This window comes from Kogia breviceps, chromosome 1, assembly GCF_026419965.1.
Source record: "Kogia breviceps isolate mKogBre1 chromosome 1, mKogBre1 haplotype 1, whole genome shotgun sequence".
Taxonomy (NCBI): Eukaryota; Metazoa; Chordata; class Mammalia; order Artiodactyla; family Physeteridae; genus Kogia; species Kogia breviceps.
In genome coordinates, this window is record NC_081310.1 from 72,943,153 (window position 1) to 72,959,240 (window position 16,088).

Sequence of the window (16,088 nt, forward strand, 5' to 3'; positions counted from 1 at the left end):
AAAATTAAATTCATGAAATGAGAATAAGTTATAAAAAGGAACATTTACAGAATAAGAAAGAGTTCTTGGAAATTAAAGATATTGATACATTAAAAAATTCAGTCGAAGAGTTGGAAGATAAAATTGAGCAAATCTCTTGGAAGGACAAAAGATTAAGAAAACAAGAAAAATGATAAGATCAATCTGGAACATCTAACAAGTGATTAATTAGGAGTTTTGGAAAAAGAACAGGGAAAATAGAGGGGAAGAAGTCAAAGAAACAATTCAAAGTTTCCTACTGAAATTTTAGAAAAAGAGGCATAAAAAACGGATCCTAAAAGTTTACAGAGAAGAAAATAGTTTCACGCAAAAGATTTGGATTGTACATAGTGTCACATTAGATTCCTCAACAATAATATTAGAAATTGGAAGAGAAAGGAGCTAAGGTTTAGGAAGAATTATATATTCAGCCAAATTATGAATCAAATCTGAGGGTAAAGATATTTTTAGATGTTTTCTCAGATTGCTACTGGACAATATGCTTCAGCATAAAAATAGGAAGATAAGCGATTTTGGAAACAGGATCTGTCACTAGAGAGAGAAAGGAAGGTCAGTCTCAGGATTGTGAAAAAGGGGATCAGCAGGATGATAGCTGTGCTTCAGGTTGAGAGAATGGAAGGTCCAGGTTAGAGTCAGGAGGATAGAGAGCCTCAGGAAGGATTTATCAGAGAATAAAATGGAACTGATGATTTATCTGATGTGTTTAATTATATTGAGACAAATTTTGAAACTCAAGTATAATTTGGAAGTAAATTAATAATTGTTACATTTAAAACTACATCAACAAAAATACCCACCAAACTTCAGACCAGTAGTTAACAGCAGGGAAAACAAAAGTTGAACAAATAATATAGTAATTGTAAGAAAAACATGTTGTTAACTACATTGGAAGGATGTGAGCCAGAGAATATATGTGGGGAAGTTTATGTGGAGGTGAGCTGATAGTGTATATGAAAGCTAAATTATCTTAGCTATAGAGGAATATAGTAAATAGCTAAAACTTTTTTTAAAATCAAGAAATAGCACTAAAAAATGTACTTAGAAATACAGTGGTAAATAGAAAAACAGGTGAAAGAGTTTAAGTAATTGGCTCAGGAAAGTGGAAGGAAAGGAAAGCAGCAAAGATAGGACAGACTATTAGATTTTTTAAAAATTCAACTTTATTGAGACATAATTTATGTACAATAAAATGTATTTATTTTAAGAGTATAGCTTGATGAGTTTTGACAAATGTATATACTTGTGTAACAACAGTGGAGATCAAGCTGTGAATAGGTCCATAATCTCAAAATGGTTTATTTGTGCCCCTCTTCTGTCAGTCTACTCCATTGGCCCCAGGCAACTGCTGGTCTGCTTTTAATCATTATAGATAAGATTTGTCTTTTCTAGGGTTTTAGTGAAATGAAATCATCAGGTATGTGATATTTTGTTTCTGGGCTTTGGCTCAGCAAAAATCTCAGTTTTTGAGATTTTGAGATTCATCTATGTATATTGCAATAAAGGTACTTTTTTTTTCTTTGTAGTATTCCATTGTATGGCTATACTATGATTTGTTTTATTCATTCACCTGTTGAACATTTGTTCAACCTTTGGTCCAGTTTTTGGCTATTATGAATAAAGTTGCTATGTACATTTGTGTACAACTCTTTTTGTGGGCATATGTTTTAGTTTTAGTTTTGACATTTCAGTCTGTGATCTGTTGTGAGTTAATTTTTTTTGTTTATTGTGTGAAGTAAAGGTTGTGCTTCATTTTCTCCCCATAGGGCTTTTTAGTGTTCCCGCATTATTTGTTGAAAAGATTATCCTTTTTTGATTGAATTACCTTGGCACTTTTGTTCAAAATCAATTGACAAAATCAACAGATGTTGAGTCTCTTTCATGTTTTTTGATGCTAGTATAAACGGATTTTTTTTGGAATTTCCATTTCTGTTCATTACTAGCATATAGAAATATAATTTATTTTAGTTTGCTGAACTTGTATCTTATTTACTGAAGTCATCTTCTAGTTTTAGTGACTTTTTATTTTAAGATTGCTTAGGATTTTCCTTGTACATAGTCATGTCATCTGTGAATAGAGGTACTTTTCCTTTTTGATTTTGATGCCTATTATTTCTTCTTCTTATTGCCATGGCTAGGACTTTCAGTACATTGTTGAAAAGAAGTGGTGAGAATAGATGTACTTGATTTTTTCTCAACTTTAGGAGTAAGGTCTTCTACCATTAAGTATGATGTTAGCTGTAGGGTTTTTTTTGAAGATGCCCTTAATTAAGTTGAGGATGTTGCCTTGTAGTTGTAGTTTACTGAAAGTTTTTTTCATGAATTGATGTTGAATTTTGTCAAGTGTTTTCTCTACATCTAAAATGATGATTTTTTTCTTTTTATTCTGTTAACATGGTGAATTATAGTGATGGGTTTTTGAATGTTAAATTAGACTTATATTCCTGGGTTAAATTGCACTTGGTCATTGTGTAGTATCTTTATATATTGTCACTTTTTGTTAAGGAATTTTGCATCTGTGCTTTTGAGATATATTGGTTTTTAATTCTCTTGTAATGTCTTTGCCTAGTTTTGGTGTCTGAGTAATGCGGGCTGCAAAAAACAAGTTGATAAATGTTTTAATGAATATTATGTTTGATATACCATAGGCTACTATTACATAATTCAACTAATATATAATTAAATACTCTGCTATTGTGTAGCTTAGTACTCCCTGGCTTGTAAGAAACTCAGTTCAAACTAACTGATATAAAAATATTTTTTAGCTTAGGGGCTCTGAATTAGAGCTTCAGGTTTGGCTGAATCCAAGTCTGTAGATGTTATTGTGAATAATATGCATGTCTCTTTCTGTTTTCTTTTGTTATTTAGTTTCTACATGTTGGGAGAGAGTTAGACCCCCATCAGCTCCAGGATTATATATTACATAGATCTTGAGATTGCAAAATGAGAATCCCTCTGTCTGCTGGTGTCTATAAAAATATGTATGAAAGGACTTGATTGCCTTTACTTGAGTCACATGTACTCAGTCACTTTGTGTAGGTCAGGGGTTGGCAAACTACAACCTGCTGGCCAAATTCTGACTGCTGCCTATTTTATAAAAATACAGGGCTTACCTGGTGGTGCAGTGGTTGAGAGTCCGCCTGCCGATGCAGGGGACACGGGTTCGTGCCCTGGTCCGGGAGGATCCCACATGCTGCGGAGTGGCTGGGCCCGTGAGCCATGGCCGCTGAGCCTGCGCGTCCAGAGCCTGTGCTCTGCAATGGGAGAGGCCACAACAGTGAGAGGCCTGCCTAGCACAAAAAAAAAAAAAAAAAAAATACAGTTTAATTGGAACCCAGTCATGCTCATTTATTTATGTATTGTCTAGGGCTGCTTTTATTTTTTAAAAATACAGTTTAATTGGAGCCCAGTCATGGCCATTTGTTTATGTATTGTCTAGGGCTACTTTTATGCTGCAACAGCCAAGTTTAGTAGTTGCTATACATAATTATGGACTTCAAAGCTTAAAATATTTACTTTATAGGAAGAGTTTGCTGATCTTTGGTCTAAAGGTTATGGATACTCTAGCTAGGCTGTGTTAATTGGTTGTGGAATCAGAGCCGCTTTTTGACAGCTTTGTCATAATCACAGTGAGGGAAGGAGAGCTGTTTCCAAAAGGATTGGCAGTTCCTAAAAGTAAAGAATGCCATATAGACACCTTTCTCCCCAATAAAAACAGTTTTTGTATTACAACTCATTTTTTGTTCTGTTCTGTAGACTTAAGGTAAACATGATTATGTGTGTTTTCACACTGATACAGGTGTTAATAGAATAATATACTAAAGTAGGAGATACAGGAGAATGTGTAAGGATATAGTAATACAATCTCTAAATTATGTGAAATATAAAGATAACAGTCTGAAAAATATAAATTGATGGGTTATAATTTTTCCTTTCTCAGATGATGAAACATGCTTGGGATAATTACAGGATATATGGATGGGGACATAATGAACTGAGACCTATTGCAAGGAAAGGACACTCCACTAATATATTTGGTAAGTTTACTTTTTTTTTTGAATTTTATTTTATTTATTTTTTTATACAGCAGGTTTTCATTAGTTACCCATTTTATACACATCAGTGTATATTATGTCAATCCCAGTCTCCCAATTCATCACACCCCCCCGCCACCCCACCACTTTCTCCGCTTGGTGTCCATACATTTGTTCTCTACATCTGTGTATCAATTTCTTCCCTGCAAACCAGTTCATCTGTACCATTTTTCTAGGTTCCACATATATGCGTTAGTATACGATATTTGTTTTTCTTTTTCTGACTTACTTTACTCTCTATGACAGTCTCTAGATCTATTCATGTCTCTACAAATGACCCAATTTCATTCCTTTTTATGCCTGAGTAATATTCCATTCCATATATATACCACATCTTCATTATCTATTCGTCTGTCGATGGGCATTTAGGTTGCTTCCATGTCCTAGCTGTTGTAAATAGTGCTGCAATGAACATTGGGGTGCACATTGTCTTTTTGAATAATGGTTTTCTCAGGGTATATGCCCAGTAGTGGGATTGCTGGGTCATATGGTAATTCTATTTTTAGTTTTTTAAGGAACATCCATACTGTTCTCCATAGTGGCTGTATCAATTTACATCCCCACCAACAGTGCAAGAGGGTTCCCTTTTCTCCAGACCCTCTCCAGCATTTGTTGTTTGTAGATTTTCTGATGAAGCCCATTGTAACTGGTGTGAGGTGATACCTCATTGTAGTTTTGATTTACATTTCTCTAATAATTAGTGATGTTGAGCAGCTTTTTATATGCTTCTTGGCCATCTGTATGTCTTCTTTGGAGAAATGTCTATTTAGGTCTTCTGCCCATTTTTGGATTGGGTTGTTTGTCTTTTCAATATTGAGCTGCATGAGCTGTTTATATATTTTGGAGATTAATCCTTTGTCCATTGATTCATTTGCAAATATTTTCTCCCATTCTGAGGGTTATCTTTTCATCTTGTTTGTAATTTCCTTTGCTGTGCGAAAGCTTTTAAGTTTCATTAGGTCCCATTTGTTTATTTTTGTTTTTATTTCCATTACTCTAGAAGGTGAGTCAAAAAAGAACTTGCTGTGATTTATGTCAAAGAGTGTTCTTCCTATGTTTGCCTATAAAAGTTTAATAGTGTCCGGTCTTACATTTAGGTCTGTAATCCATTTTGAGTTTATTTTTGTGTATGGTGTTAGGGAGTGTTCTAATTTCATTCTTTTACATGTAGCTGTCCAGTTCTCCCAGCACCACTTATTGAAAAGGCTGTCTTTTCTCCATTGTATATCCTTGCCTCCTTTGTCATAGATTAGTTGACCATAGGTGTGTGGGTTTATCTCTGAACTTTCTATCCTGTTCCATTGATCTATATTTCTGTTTTTCTGCCAGTACCATATTTGTCTTGATTACTGTAGCTTTGTAGTATAGTCTGAAGTCAGGGAGCCTGATTCCTCCAGCTCTGTTTTTTTCCCTCAAGACTGCTTTGGCTATTTGGGGTCTTTTGTATCTCCATACCAATTTTAAGATTTTTTTGTTCTAGTTCTGTAAAAAAATGCCATTGGTAATTTGATAGGGATTGAATTGAATCTGTAGATTGCTTTGGGTAGTATAGTCATTTTCACAATGTTGATTCTTCTAATTCAAGAACATGGTATATCTCTGCATCTGTTTGTTTCATCTTTAATTTCTTTCATCAGTGTCTTATAGTTTTCTGCATACAGGTCTTTTGTCTCCCTAGGTAGGTTTATTCCTGGGCATTTTATTCTTTTTGTTGTAATTGTAAATGGGAGTGTTTCCTTAATTTCTCTTTCAGATTTTTCATCATTAGTGTATAGGAATGCAAGAGATTTCTGTGCATTAATTTTGTATTCTGCAACTTTACCAAATTCATTGATCAGCTCTAGTAGTTTTCTGGTGGCATCCTTAGGATTCTCTGCAAACAGTGACAGTTTTACTTCTTCTTTTCCAATTGTGTTCCTTGTTTTTTCTTTTTCTTCTCTGATTGCTGTGGCTTGGACTTCCAAAACTATGTTGAATAATAGTGGTGAGAGAGGACATCCTTGTCTTGTTCTTGATCTTAGAGGAAATGCTTTCAGTTTTTCACCATTGAGAATGATATTTGCTGGGGTTTTGTCATACATGGCCTTTATTATGTTGAGGTAGATTCCCTCTATGCCCACTTGCTGGAAAGTTTTTATCATAAATGGGTGTTGAATTTTGTCAAAAGCTTTTTCTGCATCTATTGAGATGATCATATGGTTTTTCCTCTTCAGTTTGGTAATATGGTGTATCACATTGATTGATTTGCATACATTGAAGAATCCTTGTATCCCTGGGATAAATTTCACTTGATCTTGGTGTATGATCCTTTTAATGTGTTGTTGGATTCTGTTTACTAGTGTTCTGTAGAGGATTTTTGCATCTGTGTTCATCAGTGATATTGGTCTGTAATTTTCTTTTTTTTTTAGCATCTTTGTCTGGTTTTGGTATCAGGTTGATGGTGGCCTCATAGAATGAGTTTGGGAGTGTTCCTCCCTCTGCTATTTTTTGGAAAAGTTTGAGAAGGATGGGTGTTAGCTCGTCTATAAATGTTTGATAGAATATCATCTGTGGGGGCTTCCCTGGTGGCGCAGTGGTTGAGAGTCCGCCTGCCGCAGGGGACATGGGTTCGCGACACGGGTTCGTGCCCCGGTCCGGGAAGATCCCACATGCCACAGAGCGGCTGGGCCCGTGAGCCATGGCTGCTGGGCCTGCGCGTCCGGAGCCTGTGCTCCGCAACGGGAGAGGCCACAACAGTGAGAGGCCCGCGTACTGAAAAAAAAAGAAAAAAAAGAAAAAAAAGAATTCACCTGTGAAGCCATGTGGTCCTGGACTTTTGTTTGTTGGAAGATTTTAAATCACAGTTTCCATTTCATTACTTGTGATTGGTCTGTTCATATTTTCTTTCTTCCTGGTTCAGTCTTGGAAGGTTATACCTTTCTAAGGATTTGTCCTTTTCTTCCAGGTTGTCCATTTTATTGGCATACAGTTGCTTGTAGTAGTCTCTTAGGATGCTTTGTATTTCTGTGGTGTCTGTTGTAACTTCTTTTTTATTTCCAATTTTATTGATTTGAGTCCTCTCCCTCTTTTTCTTGATTAGTCTGGCTAATGGTATATCAATTTTGTTTATCTTCTCAAAGAACCAGCTTTTAGTTCATTGATCATTGCCTTTGTTTCCTTTGTTTCTATTTCATTTATTTCTGCTCTGATCTTTATAATTTCTTTCCTTTTGGTAACTTTGGGTTTTATTTGTTCTTCCTCTAGTTCCTTTAGGTGTAAGGTTAGATTGTTTATTTGAGATTTTTCTTGTTTCTTGAGGTAGGCTTGTATTGCTATAAACTTCCCTCTTAGAACTGCTTTTGCTGCATCCCATAGGTTTTGGATCATCATGTTTTCATTGTCATTTGTCTCTAGGTATATTTTGATTTCTTCAGTGATCTCTTGGTTATTTAGTAATGTATTATTTAGCCTCCATGTGTTTGTGCTTTTTATGTTGTTTCCCTGTAATTGATTTCTAATCTCATAGCGTTGTCGTCAGAAAAGATGCTTGATATGATTTCAATTTTCTTAAATTTACTGAGCCTTGATTTGTGATCCAAGATGTGATCTGTCCTGGAGAAGGTTCCGTGTGCACTTGAGAAGAAAGTGTAATCTGTTTTTGGATGGAATGTCCTATAGATATCAATTAAATCTGTCTAGTCTGTTGTGTAATTTAAAAATTGTGTTTCCTTATTAATTTTCTGTTTGGATGATCTGTCCATTGGTGTAAGTGAGGTTTTAAAGTCCCCCAGTATTATTATGTTACTGTCGATTTACCCTTTTATAGTTGTTAGCAGTTGCCTTAGGTATTGAGGTGCTGCTATGTTGGGTGCATATATATTTATAATTGTTATATCTTCTTCTTGGATTGATCCCTTGATCATTATGTAGTGTCCTTCCTTGTCTCTTGTAACATTCTTTATTTTAAAGTCTATTTTATCTGATATGAGTATTGCTAGTCCAGCTTTCTTTTGATTTCCATATGCATGGAATATCTTTTTCCATCCCATCACTTTGAGTCTGTATGTGTCCCTAGGTCTGAAGTGGGTCCTTTGCAGACAGTATATATATGGGTCTTGTTTTTGTATCCATTCAGCAACTCTGTGTCTTTTGGTTGGAGAATTTAATCCATTGATGTTTAAGGTAATTATCAATATGTATGTTCCTATTACCATTTTCTTAATTGTTTTGGGTTTGTTATTGTACATCTTTCCTTGTGTTTCCTGCCTAGAAAAGTTCCTTTAGCATTTGTTGTAAAGCTGGTTTGGTGGTGCTGAATTCAGTTAGCTTTTGCTTGTCTTTAAAGCTTTTGATTTCTCCATCGAATCTGAATGAGATCCTTGCTGGGTAGAATCATCTTGGTTGTCGGTTCTTCCCTTTCATCACTTTAAATATGCCCTGCCACTCCCTTCTGGCTTGTAGAGTTTCTGCTGAGAAATCAGCAGTTGACCTTATCGGGGTTCCCTTGTATGTTATTTGTCCTTTTTCCCTTGCTGCTTTCAGTAATTTTCCTTGTCTTTAACTTTTATCAGTTTGATTACTATGTGTCTCGGCGTGTTTCTCCTTGGGTTTATCCTGTATGGGACTCTCTGCGCTTCCTGGACTTGATTGACTATTTCCTTTCCCATTTTAGGGAAGTTTTTGACTACAATCTCTTCAAACATTTTCTCGGGTCCTTTCTCTCTCTCTTCTCCTTCTGTGACCCCTATAATGCTAATGTTGTTGCGTTTAATGTTGTTCCAGAGGTCTCTTAGGCTATCTTCATTTCTTTTCATTCTTTTTTCTTTATTCTGTTCCTCAGCAGTGAAATCCACCATTCTGTCTTCCAGGTCACTTATCCGTTCTTCTGCCTCAGTTATTCTGCTCTTGATTCCTTCTGGTGTATTTTTCATTTCAGTTAGTCTGTTGTTCATCTCTGTTTGTTTGTTCTTTAATTCTTCTAGGTCTTTGTTAAACATTTCTTGCATCTTCTCGATATTTGCCTCCATTCTTTTTCCAAGGTCCTGGACCATCTTCACTATCATTAATCTGAATTCTTTTTCTGGAAGGTTGCCTATCTCCACTTCATTTAGTTGTTTTTCTGGGGTTTTATCTTGTTCCTTCATCTGGTACATAGCCATCTGCCTTTTCATCTTGTCTATCTTTCTGTTAATGTGGTTTTTCTTCTACAGGCTGCAGGATTGTAGTTCTTGTTTCTACTGTCTGCTGTCTGGTTGATGTGGCTATCTAAGAGGATTGTACAAGTTTCCTGATGGGAGGGACTGGTGGTGGGTAGAGCTGGCTGTTGTTCTCTTGTTTACTTTTTCTAACTACTGTTTTCATTTTAAAAGTAGGATCTAACTTTTTAGATACTTTCTAAAACCTGAGTACAGTAGTCCCCTCTTATCTAAGGTTTTGGTTTCTCTCTGCAGTACTCAGTTACCTATAGTAAACCTTGGTCTGAAAATATTAAATGGAAAATTTCAGAAATAATTCATAATTTTAAATTGTGTATCTTTCTGAGTAGCATGATGAATCTTACACCATCCTGCTCCCTCCAGCCTGGGGTGTGAACCATCCCTTTGTCCTACTTGTTAGTCACTTTGTAGCCATGTGGATTATGTGATCAACTGTGGAGATATTGCAGTGCTTGTGTTCAGGTGACCCTTATTTTACTTAATAATAGCCCCAAAGTACAAGAGTAGTGATGCCAGCAATTTGGATTTGTTAAAGAGAAGCTGTAAGTGCTTCCTTTAAGTCAGGGGTTCCCAACCCCTGGGCTGAATACCAGTACCTGTTAGGGACTAGGCCGCACAGCAGGAGTGAGAGGCGGGAAAGCAAATGAAGCTTCATCTGCCGCTCTCCGTAGCTCACATTACTGCCTGAACAATCCCCCCTCACCCCCTGCTCCCTGTGGAAAAATTGTCTTCCATGCAACTGGTCCCTGGTGCTAAAAAGGTTGGGGACCACTGCTTTAAGTGAAAAGATGAAAGTTCTTGACTTAATAAAGAAAGAAAAATAAAATCGTATATTGATGGATCTAAGGTAAACATTAATGTTTTATTTGTGAAATTGTGAGGAAGGAAATCTATGCTAGTTTTGCTGTTATACCTTAAACTGTACAAGTTATGGCCACAGTGCAATAAGTGCTTAGTTAAGATGGAAAAGGCATTACATTTGTACAATAAGATCTTTTAAGGAAGAGAGAAAGAGACCACATTCACATAACTTTTATTACAGTAAATTATTATAATTTTTCTGTTTTATTATTAGTTACTGTTGTTAATCTCATACTGTGCCTCATTTATAAATTAAACTTTATCATTTGTATGTGTGTATAGGAGAAAAAACATAGTATATATAGAGCTCGGTACTATCCAGGCTTTCAAGCGTCCACTGGGGGTCTTGAGCTGAATCCCCTGTGGAGAAGGGGGAATTGTTGTATTTCTGTGGAACTATAATTTGAAGCAACATGTATTTTTTGGCAAGTTTCAGTCAAGATTTAGTTATAGTTGCTTTTGAAAACACAGATGTGATAGATTTTCTATTAACAGACAGATGTTTTAGTCATTTATTTGAGTATTTTGAAGATTTTTCTGCATTGTTTTACTTTAAGGAAGGGAGGTACCTATTTGTAATTTTTTATCTTCAGCTCAATACCAATTCTGATACTTGCACATTTTAGAGGAGGAGAAAAGGGATGGGAAATTCCAGTAGTGCTATCTATGTATGTTAAAAAAAAAAAAAAGTAACATGCCCAAGGTGACTCATTCAGTAAATTGAGTGAATTATATTTTACATTCGTAGTTCCAAGGGAAAAATTAACGTGTGTGTGTCTGGATGGAGGTATCGGGAAGAGGTTTTTTTTTGGCTGCGTTGGGTCTTTGCTGTGCATGGGCTTTCTCTAGTTGCGGCGAGCAGGGGCTACTCTTTGTTGCAGTGTGTGGGCTTCTCTGGTTGTGGAGCACGGGCTCCAGGCATGTGGGCTTCAGTAGTTGAAGCATGCAGGCTCAGTAGTTGTGGCATGCAGGCTCTAGAGCTCAGGCTCAGTAGTTGTGGCACACAGGCTTAGTTGCTCCGTGGCATGTGGAACCTTCTTGGACCGGGGATTGAACCTGTGTCCCCTGCATTGGCAGGCAGATTCTTAACCACTGCGCCATGAGGGAAGCACCTGGGGAAGAGCTTTGTTTAACTTGGGTTTGTTCTTTTTACTTCTGTTGAGTTCAGTTCACTTGTTAAACTTATCAGTTGAAAAGAGTAAGTTAACTTACTTAACGTTTACTTACTCCAAGGATAAGTCTTGAGAATTACCAAGTTGTTCTTTATAGTCTACACTTCTTTCCCCCATTTTAGATGCTTCTTGATGTGATAGATTTCTTTTAAATAACAGTAGGTGAAAGCAAGAAAATATTAATGGGGCAGAAAGCACATACGTTAGTCATATGCAGTGCAATCATCTTTACTAATTGTAATGCAACACCACAGTAATCCAAGTAACATTTTTTAAAAATTGTGACTCTGGAAGAATTTTTCTAGCACTATGATTTCTCTTATAATTTGTTTGATACTTGATTGTTTTCTGTTCAAAAAAGAAAATGACTGAAAAGATCATTTCTCCTGGGTTTGAGAAATGTTGGGATGGAGGAATAATGGAAAAAAATTTTCCTTTAGGTAATCAGAGACACCAGAGATCTCATATATGACAATTAATTTAGTGGCTATCACTTAATGAAATAGAGTTTATTTCTTCAGCAGAGGTTATAGAGTGTTCTGAAGAGTTCCTGTTGCTTTGTGGATGCCACAATGAGACATTAGAGTATCAGTGTCTCACAATGAGACATTAGTGAGACATCAATGTATTAATGAGAGCTTATATTTAGTGATTAATTAAAATTAGATCCTCTCTGCAAGTAACCATCCCTTTATATTAAACTCAGTAGTAAACTCTGAGCCCTTTTAAAAAATTGGAATATGAACATGTATCAAACATGAATTGGATGTTAATTTTCTGCTTGGTTTTTTTTTTTTTTTTGCGGTACGCGGGCCTCTCACGGCCGTGGCCTCTCCCGCCGCGGAGCACAGGCTCCGGACGCGCAGGCTCAGCGGCCATGGCTCACGGGCTCAGTCGCTCCGCGGCATGTGGGATCTTCCCGGACCGGGGCACGAACCCGTGTCTCCTGCATCGGCAGGCGGACTCTCAACCACTGCGCCACCAGGGAAGCCCTCTGCTTGGTTTTTTAAACCTTATTTCTCAGAACATTTAATGTAGTAACATTTATCAGATAGATACTGGTCCTAGACAAGGTAGTAGGTAAATAATATACATTTATTTTATTTAGTCATTGCAATAACTATGTAAGGAAAGACTATTTGCTGAATTTAAACCCAGATAACTTCTTAAAATTTTATTCCTTATAAGTCAATATAAATCATTTCTTTTAGGGAGCAAAAGGAATGTTTCCTAAATGAATGTGATTCTGTTAAAATCCTGAGTAAGTTTTGATTTAATGTTTTTCTTTTAAAAAATAATAGCATTTATTTTTTTAGGAAAGGTGGTTTTAATTTGTGGAACTTTTGTCAAACTTCTTCAAAAGTGACCTTTGTAGATCACTATTTAGTTAGGTTGTTAAATGATGACCAGGGCAGTGGCAGCTTCAGATTATTGTCAGGTGAGTTATTGTCAGCTGCTCATTAGGATCATTAAGCTGATTTACTGGGTAAACAAAGTTATTTGTGAGGTCATAGAAATTAAAGGAGCTTAGAGATTGAAAGGGTGACTTTACAAAATGAGCCTTTTAACTCATTAATAGAGCAGAAGCAATATTTTGTCAGTTTTGGTCCTCCATTTCTGAGGGATCATCTTGTAATGCGTAGCAATTAAGTATTTTCCAATAAAAAGTTGTACCTTTTTACTGAGTCATGAGGTCAGTTATTTGCTGTAGAGATTCTGTGATTGGGTTTGTGAATAAACTGTATTTTCCTTTAGAACAATAGTCACATACACATTATTAGTAGCAACATCTGTAGTATTTATATAATGCATATTGTGGTGGACTAAGTCTTGTCCCCATCAATTCACATGTTGAAACTCTACCTTCCAATGTGACTGTATTTGGAGATAGAGCCTTGAAGAGGTAATTAAGATTGAACGAGGGACCCTAATCAGATAGGGCTGGTACCCTTAAAAGAAGAGGGAGAAACACCCAAGCTCTCTCTCCCCCTGTACATGCACCAAAGAAAGGCCATATGGGTATGATATAGTAAGAAGGTGGACATCTGCAAGCCAAGAGGAAGGCATTCCTCTAAAAACTGGAAGCTTGATCTTGGTCTTCAAACCTACAGCACTGTGAGAAAATAAATTTTTGTTGTTTAAGCATCTTAGTGGATGGTGTTTTGTTATGGCAGCCTGAGCAGATTAATAAACATGCTATATGCCAAGGACTGATTTAAGTGATTTATGTGCACTATGAGACAGGTACTATTATTATTGTTCCCATTTTACAGATGAGGAAACTGAAGCAGAGTTAGGGTTAACTAACTTATTCAAGGTTGCACAACTAGTAAATAATGTAGCCAGAATTTGATTACAGGCAGCTTAGTGCTAAGGTTCATGCTTCTAATTGATATTTTGTTCTGCTCCAGTAAACTTTAAAGATAGAAAAAAATTAATACCAGCACATGGGAAAAATCCATTATGACAAAATTACAGTGAAGTGGTAGAAAAGTGAAAATGCAATCTGTTGTTATTTTCAGTAGTCAAAATTAGTTGCTTATACTTTTAGAAAAATTTTTGAGTGGTTACATTTTTTTCCCAGCCAAATAATCTAAGTGGGAATGGATCCTTTATTGTTTATTTTGTCTTATAGTTTTAGACATGTAGTTAGTTTATTAAAGGATTAATAAAAAAGAGTTTGACTCTTTTTCCTACTTGCTCTGTTCCTTTTCTGCATCTCATATTCTTGCTAGTGAGTATGATTTGAGATTTTTTTTAAAAAATCTGTTTTTAACCTTTTTATTTAAATAGAATAAGTCTAAGGAAGGAGTCATAGTTCTGATTGTCTCATTTGACCTCCCAAATTCAGTATGTCTTTACAGAATCAGAATCTTAAGAGTTGGGAGGAACTTTAAAAGTCTAGTCTATTACTATAGGAACATATTGGCAGGTATTGATTGAACTCTTACAATATTCTAGATTATAAGGAAAACAATTTAAAATGTGTCCATTTCCTGTCTCTTAGCCTTGATTATTAAAACATTATTTTATATGGTAACTGAAATCATATTCCTCTGACTTTTGTCTGGTTTGTCCTTGGCATCAGAGGATTCTTTATGTACAGATAACAGAAGATCCATTTCAAAATGGCTTAAACTAAAAAAGAATTTAATCGGCTCAATGATGTTCTAGAGTAGATCTGGTACCAGCTAAGCTTTTTTCTTTATCTCTTTCCTCTGTTTTCCTCTTTGTGTTTGTATCTTCAGGCTGGCTTCATAGAGGGATGGCTACAGCAACTTGAAGCTTCATATCTTCCTACTAACACATCTATAGAAAAGAGAACACTGTAGAGAAGAGAGCACTTGGTTTTCTCAGAAACCACCTTGTTTCTTGTTTATGTGGGTCTTGTGTCCAGCCTTGACCCAAAAGCTATACCCAGAGGGTTAGGATAGATTCCTTTGGTTTTGCCTAGTTAGGGCTCAGCCCTGGAGCTTGTGAGTGGGAAGAGGAAAATGTTGATGGACATAAGTTATCACTGGTAATAATTTTTCCAGCAGTGATTAATAGTCACAATGAATTATTTTTACTTAGATATCCTGGAGAATTGAAAGATTTTTGTTAGGAATAGATCTTTTTGCATTTAAAAGAATTTTGATTTGGAGCAGAATGTTACTTGATCTTACTATGCTTTTTGAAGTGAGCCTTTTATTTTCAGTGTATGTGGGTATGTATAAATTCTTCTTGATATTTATAACTTGCTAATGATCTCTAATATTTTGTTGAGGATTTTGCATTCATATTTTGGAAAGGATATTGTTTTGTATTTTTCTTGAACTGTCGTTGTCTTGTTTCAGTATCAGTGTAATATTGGCCTAATAAAATGAGTTTGGAAGTGTTCTCTGCTCTTCATTTTTCTGGAAAAGATTGTGTACTGTTGGTTTTATATTTTTCTCAAGTTTTTGATATAAGTTGCCAGTGAAACCAACTGCATCTGGAACTTTTTTTTCTGGGAGGTTTTTAAAGTACAACTTCAGTTTATTTCACATCCTCTATAAGGGCCATTTGGTTTATCTGTTTTACCTTGGGTTAGTTTTGGTAGTTGATGATTTTGAGGAATTGGTCTATTTCATCTAAGCTACTGATTTTGTGTGCATAGAGTTGTTTGGAGTATTATCTTGTTACCTTTTGAATATATGTGGTAGCTGTAGTTAAAACCCTCTTTCATTCCTAATATTGGTAATTTATGTTGTTTTTTTCTTTGTGCTGCTAGAAGTTTATCAATTTTATTGATATTTTCAAAGAAGCAGCTTTTGGTTTCATTGATCTTCTGTATATTTTCTTTATGTTTTAAATTCTTTGATTTCTGCTCTTTGTTATTTCCACTCTTCTGCATGATTTGGGTTGATTTTGTTCTTGCTTTCCTAGTTTCCTGAAATAGAAGCTTGGATTACAGGTTCATGATCCCCTTCTCCAGTGTAAGCATTTAGTGCCATAAATTTTCTGCCAAGTGGTGCTTTAGCTGCATCTGAAAGATTTTGATATGTTGTGTTTTCATTTTTATTCAATTCCGTATGTTTTAAAACTTCCCTTGAGTAAGTTGTTTAATTGCTAAATGCTTAGAGATTTTCCTTTTCTCTTTCTGTGACTGATTTCTAATTTAGTTCCATTATGGTCAGAGAATATACTTTGTGTGATTACAATTCTTCTAAACTATTTAAGGTTTACTTTTTGACCCAGAATATGGCCTG

At 35.7% G+C, this 16,088-nt stretch overlaps 1 protein-coding gene across 2 annotated transcripts in view; it reads left to right on the top strand.

Annotated features, from left to right (window-relative positions):
• The window catches only part of MAN1A2 (mannosidase alpha class 1A member 2), a 166,346-nt gene that overhangs the window by 55,442 nt on the left and 94,816 nt on the right, over nt 1–16,088 (top strand). For both annotated transcript variants that reach the window (XM_059041343.2, XM_067034046.1), the window contains exon 3: nt 3,977–4,073. In XM_059041343.2, the coding sequence (XP_058897326.1) occupies nt 3,977–4,073 (97 nt within the window). The remainder of the gene's footprint in view (nt 1–3,976; nt 4,074–16,088) is intronic.